Source organism: Polyergus mexicanus, unplaced genomic scaffold, assembly GCF_030449975.1.
Source record: "Polyergus mexicanus isolate NDT 795.1 unplaced genomic scaffold, iyPolMexi1.0 SCAF_1, whole genome shotgun sequence".
NCBI lineage: Eukaryota > Metazoa > Arthropoda > Insecta > Hymenoptera > Formicidae > Polyergus > Polyergus mexicanus.
Window position 1 is genome coordinate 4,022,612 of NW_027223321.1, and position 11,926 is coordinate 4,034,537.

The following is an 11,926-nucleotide window of genomic DNA, read 5'->3' on the forward strand; positions in this document are numbered from 1 at the left end:
AAGTAAACGTAATATAATAAATTAATATACCTGTATTATATGTAAAGAGAGATATTATTTTGAATAACGAATGAAATGATGACCTTTACTGAGTATTACTTAATCCGTAAACGACCAAGCGCGCGTTTTGCAGCAGAGGAAGTCTTCAATTACTCGAGGATCTTTGTCGAACCCATAATTTCCTGTGACTTGGAAATGCGATTCCGCAAGGCCACATCGATATTTAGCAACGATATTACCAAAGACCATCCTCCCCATGATCCTCAGAATTGTAGAAAAATATCGGTTACCTGTTCTTCTTCAATTATAGCGCTTAATTATGGTTATTTTTTCTCGCCGTCATGCGCGAAACGTCTTCCTGTATTGCATTCAGTCGATGCGCAAGTCCCTCTAATGCAATTTAATAAAAGTGTAACATATAGCAAACTTGTAATTCCACGTTCCACATATTGTTGGCGATCTTTCAAAATCTAGCGTCAATCCTTTTCGTATTCTTTCGTAATGCAGTATTACGTATAATAATCGAAGAGAGCAAAGTCTTATAAAAGAAAAGATTATCTATTTTTCACGCAACTAAAAATCATCAAATGGATACTATTTCTAATTATATTAATAGTTTTGTAATATATTATATTATCTAAAACACAAATATTGTATATTCGTTATCATATAAAAAATATTTGTTATATATATTCGTTATATATAAAATAAAAAATAAAGTAATATTACAAATGAACTCTCTCTTATCATCTAAAATCTAAAGAAAAAAAGAAAGTTATAATTGAATGTAATATTTTTATAATTTTTTAATAAAAAAATAAATAAAAGGCATTTATCTAGAAACAAAAACAACACTGAATATATGAATAATATCCCTTAAAAAATTTTAACAAAATTATTTTTCATGTAGAATTTTAATTAGATGGAAATAGAGAATAAATTAAATTGTTATCTTAATTAATTTGCTAATTCGATACAAATGCGCTTAAGCAATACGCCGCCTAAAGCCCAACAAATATACCTGCCGCAATCTCACGCAAAACAGGTATTGCAAATGTCACTGATGCCTAGTGAATGTTGAGAAACACCATTTGAATAATATCCTTAGCAATAATTGCTTTGATCACGAAGAAGAAAGTATTGTTTCCAATAAATCGTTACATTCATTGAATCGGTTAATCCTTTTACTTGGATGTCACTTCGCAATTGCACTTCTGCACAAAGTAGTTGATACTCGAACGTTAAATAACGACAATAGGAAGCTTTATAAATGGAACAATTTGATAAAAAACAGCAGTTTAATAAAATAAATTTTTAAATTTAAGCACGTTTTCTCTGTAAATAATGTAATGTAATCTCTGTAAATAATTCGTCATAACACAAAATAAATTAATTTTATAACATAAAATAAACTTATAGAAAAAAATATAACTTCATAAAAAACATAATATATCTATATTCTCTTTGTTCAACAACGTATTATCACTTAAATAATAATCAATCAGTTTGAATTAATAATCAGTTCAATGCACAGACTATATTACAGTATATGGCAATGGCAAGCAAAACATCCAGTAGGTACGTAAGTTTGCATAAAGGGATGTGGTGGCTGCGCTGGGTCCAGGTTCAAAGAGTCTTCACTTTCATCGCTTAACTCCCCGATGCTGAATGTATCTGTGAGATCTTGTTTGTGCTTTGAGGAATCCTTTGATTTCGCAGGAAAAAGAGTCAATTCATCCTCACTATAATCATGCATCAAATAGAATGCATTAATTAAATTTTATTGCATGTTCTTCACATGTTTGTATAATATTCTTTATATTATACAATCAAACTATATTTATTATATTTTTTTAATGAAGAAACATATATGTATATATGATAATGAAGAATTAATTGTTAAATATAATAATATATGTCAATGTCATCTGATAATTCTTTGTATATATGATTATTTAATACCTTTCACTTTCACTATGCCAGTATTCAACTAGAGGAAGATGTTCCTTATTCTTATGCGGTATAGGCAATCTTTGGATTGATATCAATCCAGTAGAACTAGTACTACTTATATTTTCATTGTCATATTTTGGAAGCTTTATATAATCTGAATTACGTTGAATTCGCTTTGCCTGTTCAATGCGTGTCTCTGCAAAAAAAAAAAAAAAAAAAAAACGTTACTTATGTAAATATATATATAATTACGAAACAACAAAGATTATATAAATTACATTAATTAATGCAAGAAATCTTGCAATAAAATATGTAGAGTTAGAAGATTGTTTCAGTACCAAGTTTTTTTTGTAACTGTTTGGTTGTATTCCGCTGAGAAGCCTGCGTGTGATTACTGCTGCAACTGCTATCACTGCCCTATAAGAGATTAAAACATTCTTGCACCACTGAATGTTTTGTTTCGCACATATCATTATTTACATATAAATATTATAATCAAGTATCCCATATGATGTAAGACTAATAATGAACATCAGTCAATATGTTTATCGAGATGAATATTTACCAAAAAGAGTCTTTCGTCTTCCACATGGTTAACAGCTTTAGGATCACTATCAATACCGCTATCTTCCATACTTTAAGGCATTTATAAAGAAAATTGGCTTCTTAACTCATCTAAAATAGAAAGAAACCTTGACATTAATAATTTTGTCTTCTCACTGACCAAGCATGAAAGGATTATGTAAAAATTGATATAGCACAATATGTAGACATGTATTGCAGCTAGTAACACTATTATTTATAGTAAATCTTGATATTTAAATGTCAATATGTGTAGAGGTTGTGTAAATGTGTCAATACTCATCCACACAGAATTTCATATATATTACTTTGGAATTTTCAAAATCTAATAATACATATCATTTGTTGTTATGAGAATTAAATAAAACAATATGTTTTATATATTTCAACCACTGATATCTGCACGATTCTATACAATAATTTCCCTGCAACTTGTTGGAATGCTCACATTATTATGGTATAGTCCATTATTGATTTTCTCTGTGGCTAATATCCAAAGAGATATAACCGTGTTTGTCTCGGCGGTATAAAGAAAAAGCAATGATAACGATTAAAATATCATGTCCCAAAGGATTATGTAAATTTCAAACATTTTATACATCCTTAACAAGTTTACAAACCATATGATTTTCACATATTTACTCCCCTATATGTAACAGAATAAAAATAAACATTAAATAAACTGTAAAGTAACTGTAAATTTATTCATACTTTTAATAAAATAAAGATTATATTTAAACATATATTAAAATGTTGAAATATATTACTTCAAACTAGTATTATACACACTCTACAAACTGACATCTGACATCAAAATCAAAAATCAAACGTATCCTAGGAAACTGTAACAGACTTTTCAGTATTGAATGATATGTAGATAAAGGATATTTGGAGTTTTTATCTGTTATACCCTTTATACATTATCGTATTATATTTTGACAAATCATTGAAACATAATATTTTTGAGCTATAAAATAGATTTGATCATCAGATCATCGTTGCAGGATTAAGTTTTTACTTTTTCTTATCACTAAATAGTAAGTCATACTGCACAGATATTAGAGAGAGAATATACATATTGAATATGGTATCTCCTTAATAACAGTACATGAAGGAGTGATTTATCAGCTAATTATTCGCTACACTGTTGCACAATTACATTGATATAATTTTACAACACACAAAGGAAACAATGGCACCAACAATACCAAAAAAGATATCCTCCAAAGTGTCGGAGATAAGTAAAGAGGTACATATCTTTTGTCATCATGACAATATTAATAAAAAATAAATCTCGTATCTTATTAGAATAAGATCATATATATACACACACACATATATGTATATATATATATTTTTTATATATATATAGAGTTATATTTACAAACTCACATTTCATAATTTTAACAGCCTATAAGTTTAGGAAGAAGTATGTACATATCACGACAGGACTTAAGTGCTGGTGATATGGACTGGATGCGAGGAAAGATTTTGCTAAAACCAGATGATCAACTGCAATTAACAGAAACTGTATGTTTTATTCCTTTGCTTATCTCTTTTAAATGTTATTGAATGTTTCTATATCTGTATATAATATAGGAATTACAAGAGGAATTCGCCAAAATATTAACTATACACAATACAAGGGTACCAGACTCCTTAGTTGAATGGTCATGGAAATTACGTGAATTTGTAAGATTACCTCCTCCACCGCATTTATTAACTCTACTGAATGTAACCGGCACTATACTACACAAAGACTCTGAAGAGGCCAAAGTGCAATTGGCAGGAGGAATTATTGGTATAATCTTTCGTTTACTGATGTAATAATCAATGTGCTAAATAAAATAATCTCGTTATATAGCTGATGGTCAAGAGGAGGCAGTAGACGAGAAACTAAAGCATGATGAAGCTGAAGAAGAAACAGAATATAAAAAAGAGGAAGAAGGTAGACATAGAAGAAATATCAACTATATATAGTTATTTAATAAATTACGTATGATCCTTGTATATTTTTTAAATATATACATATTACACAAGAACAGCAGAGGAAGTCGACAAAACGGTGGAAGCGATAGCCGAAGCTGAACGCGAAATGGAAGCTGAGCCAGAACCTGAAGAGGATGAAATAGAAAAAGCAAAGTCTAAGAAAGTACCTAATCAATTCAATTTCTGTGAGAGAGCAGCATTGACATATGATAATCCTATGAGGGTATGTACATTATATCTCTTATTTGCAGGGTTGGGAAGTAACGCGTTACTTCTAACGCCGTTACCGTTACAGTTACTTTTTTTTTATAATGAATTGGTAACGGCGTTATTTTTCGTTGTCTGTGACGGTAACTGTAACGCCGTTACACTTTTTCACTAACGAATAACGATTTTAACAGTTACTGTTATCGTTACTTTGTTTTTGACTAATGGCTCTGGAACATAAAACGTGATAAGAATGCCGTAGCCAATCAATCATCTTCTTATATTAAAGCCGCAAAGATGTCATCTAAATGATGATACCGTAAAGCATCAACTTCTCTTAAAAATAAATAAAATATTTTGGTAAAATTTATTCGATAAAGGAAAGATTTACCTTAAGAGATTAAAAATTTATATGTTAAATTTATATGTTAAATTTATTAGTTAACAATTTATATTATTATTCAGTTTATGATTTATATCTATTATAAATTAATAAAAAGAAGTATAAAAATGTAAACTTGGTATTTCTATATTAATATTAAAAATTCATGTATTATATTAGTATTAATTGTAATATACTAATTTAATATTAATATATTATATAGTATCGAATTAATATATTATAAACAAAGTAACGGAAATAGTAACAATTCGTTAGTTTTTGAGTAACGGTAACGGTAACAAGTTACTTTTATAAAGTAACGTTCCCAACTCTGCCTATTTGTACGAAACAACAATGTAGATATTATAAACTCTGTTTCTCTGGAAAGTAAAAGTATTGAAAATGATATATACAGAATAAAATCAAATATTTTGCAGGATATAAGCACACAAACTATACCTCCACCTACTGCAACCTTCAATGCTAGTGTCTTTCAATGGACTATCTTTGACGAGTATCAGGTATAAATACCCTCTGTCCTGATTAGAGATAAATCATTTTATATTCGGTGGAATACACATGTACACAGTATAAATACTTTTATATTATGCTATTTTCTATTAAATAAATATATAATTAACAAAGAAAGTAACATTATTTTAATCGGAAACATATAAATAAAAATATTATATACAAATATCGATATTTTCATTATTGTTGGCAGGAAGATTATGCTCAACAACAACGCGAGAAAGAAAAGGAGAAAAGAGTGCCATTAACTCAACCAAAGAAGGAGGATGTGAAGAAGAAAGCACAAATGGAATCTTTAGCAATGACAAACAGAATGCTACAAGCAGTAAAAACATTGGAACGAATGGTAAATCAAAACATTTTCGACGACATATCTCAAGGTAGGCGCTCTTTTGCGACTCCTTCTTCAATAAAACTTTGTATAGCATTTCGAATACATTTTTTTTTCCAATTGTCCAATTGTTATTTAGATTATAGATATTGGGACGATCCAAGCGATGAATTTAAAGATGGCGAAGGCTCTTTATTACCTTTGTGGAAATTTTCTTACGAAAAGACTAAGAAACATGATGTCACGGATGTGTGCTTCAACAGCAGATATTACGATCTCTTTGCAGTCGCTTTTGGAACACGTTAGTAGAATATATATCGTGTTTTCCTCGCAATGTTCATAAACAGTAAATGAAAACTTATATATTCCAGTGTCATTTAATAATTCCATAACAAATGGCACGGTATGCTTATTCAGCTTGAAGAACCCATCGTATCCGGAATGGATCTGTCCAACAGAAACTCCCGTGATGTGCCTAGATTTCAATGCCCAACATCCATATCTTTTAGTTATCGGTGTGTAATATAATAATATCATGTATGAAACATTTATTTTATCCGTCATATGTATTTATTAAATGATATAAATGATAATTTCACTGAAAATCTTTTTTCAAAGAAATATTTAAGTCAAATAAAATTTGCGATCTGCAAGTTTCTGCAGAAACTTGTTATATTACTATAATACTGTGTTGCTACATATATTCTAGCATTAATTAATTAACATTAAGGTACCATGGATGGAGCGGTAGCGGTTTATAACATAATGTTACCATCGTCTACGCCACAATATAAGAGCAACGACGTTGTACAAAAGCATGGAGGGTTAGTATGGGAGGTCTGTTGAATCTTTTAGCTCTAACATTTCAACATACAATTGAAAAATATCTCTGTGAAAACTTTCAATTAGAATAGAAATTATATTGATTATATATAGATTCGCTGGGCGCCTGATACAGAAGAGGGAAACCTGGCATTCTTCAGCGTCAGTATCGACGGCAAAATAAATCACTGGGTGTTAAACCAGAATGATCTCGGTCTCACTACCGTTATGACATTGTTCCTAGATCGGCCGCCTATTCCGGGACCGGACGGCACGATGATTACACTCAAAGGTAATGCCAAGCAAATAATAATAAAAGACAAGCAGGAAATCTTCTTAAACGTTACGATTATATGGCCTTTGAATTCAGGATGCGGAACGTGCGTCGCATTTCATCCCGCCGATCAGAATGTTTTCCTGGTAGGCACGGAAGAGGGTACCATGTACAAATGCAATACGGCGTACAGCAGTATTTACATGAGGACGTATCACGAGGCGCACACTATGCCGGTATATCGAATAGTCTTCAACAAATTCAATTCCAGTATCTTTGCCAGTTGCTCAGGCGATTGGCGAATCAAAATCTGGGAAGATGAAAGACCGTAAGTTAAATCTTCAATATCCGCATATAAATTTAATTACGGCGATACATTATATTACATTATATTAATATATGTGTGTGTATGTATATATATAGGGAACCTTTATTCATGTTTGATCTGGGTGTTCCGATTGGAGACGTTCAATGGGCCCCATACAGTTCAACAGTGCTCGCCTGTGTATCAAACGATGGCAAAGTTACGGTGTTCGATTTAAATGTTAACAAGTACAGACCAATCTGCAGTCAGCAGATTGTCAGTAAACGAAAGAGCAAATTAACCCGATTAGCTTTTAATAACGCGTTGCCGTTTATAATAGTCGGCGATGATAAGTAAGTAATACTTTCCAACTTTTGCATATTATCTATTTAAATTAATTTTTTTATTTAATAAATATATATTTTATTTTATTTATAATTGTTTGTTTATATTTAATATTTAATTTTATACAGAGGCACTGTGAATACACTAAAACTATCCCCAAATTTACGGATAAAAGTAAAAGCAACAAAGAAACAACTACACTTGTCGCAAACAGAGTTGGAATCGATGAAATTAGAGAAGTTGCTCAGTTTTGTACGAGAACCTCCAGTATTGATTCCACCTAAAGATGTAAGAACAGTCAGCTAAAACTGATATGTCAAACATAAAACAGATTATAATTTTTTGTAAACAATAGTACTTTATTAATATTTGTTATAACAGATGGATATATATATATACATATATATATATATATATATATATATATATATATATATATATATATACATATATATATATATATATATATATATTTATTTACAAATAAATTGGCACTAATTATGCAATAAATGTCAAATAGTTCTACAAAGTAGTTTATGTACTTGAATTTATATATATTGCTTGAAAATATCATTATATAATAATAGAACAATTCCCAGCAGCCACTGCTTAATACGATGAAACTAAATAAATTGATTTAAATAATCCAAATAAAATATATTATTTACGTAATTTTCTGACTAAAACAACACATAATTTTTATTCTTGAAGTTTTTCCTTATTTCCTCTTAAAATTACGATTTTTGATTGAGCAGAACTGGAACAATCAAATTTCTATAATATATAAATATTTACGAAACATTTCTAATCTTGTAGAATTGTTCAAAATATATTATATTATTTTAAAATGCTTTTTCTCCTATCAAATAAAATATTTTTAAAATATTATGAAATTTTAAATCTGTTTTTAAAATCGTTAATATTAAATATTTATAAATCTCTCTCTAATATGGACTATATTAGTATCTATTAATGAATCAATAGTAAAGCTAGTTAAAAGTTAATATTCATAATAGAAGTGTATTGAAAAATCTATCAACATCTATATCAATAAGATTTAGTCAAAAATACTAAGTTTATTTGGCACAATATTAACAGTTCAATTCATGCAAGAAGGAAGTTTGTGAATTTCACTATTCTAAGCTGAATTATTCAGAGATGTTAAGATAAAATTTGATAACAATTATTTGTCGTTATTCCTTATTGAAATAGGGTCCGAATAAGGCAAATAGAAATGCGTTTACGAGTCATTCCCTTAGAAGGGAGACATTGCAAGAATATCGAGTTGCAATTTTTATTCAGATCTCAATATCTTCATGCATAAATAATTCCTAGTATCATTAGATACATGCATAATCGATATAATTATCAATTCGATAGCAACAATAAATGTGACTTAGCCGCAACAAGTACCAATTTCTTGATCAAATGAGGCAACTAATATTGCCATAGACTCCCGCGAATAATTCGCGCAATTATTCGAAAACGAATTAATTGAAAACAAATTTACCTGGTAATTCCGGATTCTCTATCACACCTTTGAAATATTTAAGCTCTAAAAAGTCCCTAATGTTATTTGGGCATGGCACTTGTCTACCGGCGAACTCGATGCTCGACATCGGATGGAGAAAGTGCTCCGGAAAGTCCCGGTTCTTCAGAAACCATGCGTCCTTCGTCATGGATCCATTGCGCGCGTAGAATGGCAGCAGGTTCACGTGCAAACGATTAATCCTGGAATACTGTACCTTGAAGAACTCGCCCTCCGTCGCCTTCTCCCAGATAAAACCGTCATCGTCAACAACTGGCTTACTCCTTGCCCTGACCAGCCACGGCGACCTCGCTAAATCGTCGCGGTTCAGTCCAATTTGTACTTCGTGATCCCACGGTAAAATATCGCCGTGTCTCATTCCTCCCAGTAGCGATTGACCCTCCAACCAGAATCGTATGCCGACTTCCTCCAGTTTGTCAATAACGTGATGGGCGACTTTTCTCAGTCCAGCCAAACAACAAGGCGGCGTATATCGATGCAGATAGAGATACGACGGTACGCCGTTTATTACCGAACCAAAGCACCTCGCAGTTTCCCGTGAACAACCATACCATTCCACAGAACCGGAAGCCCTCGTAATCTTCTTTATTCCCAATTTCTCAAACATCAATCGCTCCCGCGTACGATGCAATTGCTGCATCTTAGATTGTGCTTGTTGGTTTCTATATAACGGTTTTCCCCCGTTGAATTGATAGTTTTTCAATATATGTATCTAATAACACATATTACATCATCGTAAATACTTATTTAATCGCAGTGAACATAAATGCTAAAATAAAATAATAGGGTTTCTTTCTAGTAAAAAATATAAAAAAAATATTAATAATTTTCCACGTTTTTAAATGGAAATATGCAATGTATAAAAAATACTTACCACATAAATAAAATAGTTTTAAACACAAATTTGTGTACTAATAATCACTGACACAAGAACACATGATAAAAGACAAAATGTTCATAAAATATATGTTATATAGACATAAATGTCTATATTTTAATTTTGCATAAATCCATGCAAAATTGTTCCATGATTATTTAAATCTAATTTAAATAATCATGGAACTATGGCAATGCCACATATGAGTAAGTCAATGAATTTGTCATAAAATAAATGAAGCAAAATAAAAACAATAAATGATTATCTTAAATTAATAAAAATAGATTGCAAACCTTTACACCAATAGCTGCCATCTGGATGTACAAAGCATCCATGAAGGGTAGCAGAAACGGATCCGATAATCTCCTTAAAATTTTTGTTTCAAGCATAGTTACATGCTTGCCTGTTACACTATCACATTCTGTTCCTGTAATCCGTGTTATCCTCAAACTCCACTTTTTCACTCTTAAATCTAACTCGAGACAATGCAAAGCAACCTTCCCTATTGGTACAATAACTACTCCTAAATTTGACACTTGCGAAACGGTCTCCTGTAAAAGATGCACCAATGAAAATAAAAACGAGTTATATATCCTCTCTTAAAATATTTCTTTGCGTATATCGTAACAAATGTATATTTACCTGTATAACTTGCTTGGTTGACAATCTTGTTGCATCAGGCATAAATAGGACAAACTTGGTGCGTATGTAAAAGAGTGGATTTCTCTCGTCAAAAGACTTATTGAACTCGGGTCGTAAACTGATCAGCTTAACGTTCTTCATACTCTCGTTAGCGAAGTCCAGCTCCAACGGCGGATACGGCACTTCATCGCATACTATCAGGACGGGTATCTCCGGGAAGGAATTCAAAACTGACTCCACCATGGACGCTACATCGTTTTCGAAACTCTCAAATTGTCTGATGACAATAGTGACTAGACGGGCCAAGCGTCGATGAAGTTTCTGCGGGGGTTCGTTCGTCCCAACATTCGACGTCAATAAGCCCAGGGTGTTTTGCGCCGCGAACAACCGCCATATCCTGTGCCAGACGATGATGTTACCCAACAACGCGAGCACTAGGACCGCTCTGACGATTCTGAGCCGCATTATTATTACGGCACGCGACGCAATATCATCTTATGTCATCGGTGAAAGACGGGTATCTACATCACTCCGGTGTCGAGTTTCGGTGAACGTTTGACAGTTCGAGTTATTTTTGCCATGCTGAGACAATTTCCAATTGAATTTATGCGAAGGTCATTTCGTTTGGCCCAATAAAATTTCACGCGGTTACGAGGTTAACAAGTTTTTAAACGAAGCTTTATTTCTCGGTGTAGGTGAACGCCTATGAAGCGTTCCGATCGATTCCGAAGGTTAGGTATACTAGCTTGGTTAGCCCGATTAAATTTCATTTGCTCTTTTTTTTCATCGTGTATGCTGTAACATAACTTGTAACATATTACATACATTGATTGTAACGAGATTTTTTAACGGATATGCTTTCTTAAATATATAATACTATTTAATTTGAGATATAGAAATTGCGAAAACAGTATTTTAAAAATTTTGCAAAATTTTATCAAAGTTAGCTTACAGATCATTCAAAGGTTTCTTGAAACTAAAAATGCGATTTTTGACGTAATTATAGAAGAATATGCATTCGTAGACTAAATGCATCATTGTGATCTCATACTGAAAATTAGCGTAATTGCGCTTTATTGAAAGAAAGCAATCCTTGACCTTTTTCCTTTGCGCATTGAATACCGGCATTTGAATATCG

The 11,926-nt window shown here is 31.5% G+C and overlaps 3 protein-coding genes across 6 annotated transcripts; 1 reads left to right on the top strand and 2 right to left on the bottom strand.

Annotated features, from left to right (window-relative positions):
• Positions 1-863: 863 nt before the first annotated feature.
• On the bottom strand, positions 864-7,753 carry LOC138932091 (uncharacterized). Of its 3 annotated transcripts, XM_070293667.1 has the most exons (7): positions 7,500-7,753; positions 6,175-7,381; positions 2,984-3,181; positions 2,519-2,628; positions 2,292-2,370; positions 1,963-2,149; positions 864-1,742 (listed from the first exon to the last, which is right to left on the bottom strand). In XM_070293667.1, exons 4-7 carry the CDS (start codon positions 2,585-2,587, stop codon positions 1,541-1,543), a joined length of 537 nt encoding a protein of 178 aa, XP_070149768.1. In that variant the 5' UTR covers positions 2,588-2,628; positions 2,984-3,181; positions 6,175-7,381; positions 7,500-7,753; the 3' UTR covers positions 864-1,540. The 3 variants fall into 3 exon arrangements, with proteins under 3 accessions (XP_070149768.1, XP_070149761.1, XP_070149777.1); XM_070293660.1 differs by having other exon boundaries at positions 6,175-7,753; XM_070293676.1 differs by lacking the exons at positions 2,984-3,181; positions 6,175-7,381; positions 7,500-7,753 and adding an exon at positions 2,844-2,887.
• Positions 3,658-8,086, top strand: LOC138932107 (dynein intermediate chain 2, ciliary). The gene is made up of 14 exons (XM_070293689.1): positions 3,658-3,784; positions 3,946-4,065; positions 4,135-4,336; positions 4,400-4,483; positions 4,581-4,747; positions 5,551-5,634; positions 5,838-6,024; positions 6,115-6,276; positions 6,347-6,490; positions 6,706-6,812; positions 6,912-7,089; positions 7,168-7,399; positions 7,495-7,728; positions 7,849-8,086. The coding sequence occupies exons 1-14, from the start codon at positions 3,728-3,730 to the stop codon at positions 8,024-8,026; spliced, it is 2,136 nt and encodes a 711-aa protein (XP_070149790.1). The 5' UTR covers positions 3,658-3,727; the 3' UTR covers positions 8,027-8,086.
• A 472-nt stretch (positions 8,087-8,558) lies between these two features.
• On the bottom strand, positions 8,559-11,887 carry LOC138932081 (ribitol 5-phosphate transferase FKRP). 2 transcript variants are annotated; one of them, XM_070293646.1, is made up of 4 exons: positions 11,741-11,887; positions 10,789-11,583; positions 10,440-10,697; positions 8,559-9,981 (listed from the first exon to the last, which is right to left on the bottom strand). In XM_070293646.1, exons 2-4 carry the CDS (start codon positions 11,251-11,253, stop codon positions 9,211-9,213), a joined length of 1,494 nt encoding a protein of 497 aa, XP_070149747.1. In that variant the 5' UTR covers positions 11,254-11,583; positions 11,741-11,887; the 3' UTR covers positions 8,559-9,210. The 2 variants fall into 2 exon arrangements, with proteins under 2 accessions (XP_070149747.1, XP_070149737.1); XM_070293636.1 differs by having other exon boundaries at positions 10,789-11,594.
• Positions 11,888-11,926: the final 39 nt, after the last annotated feature.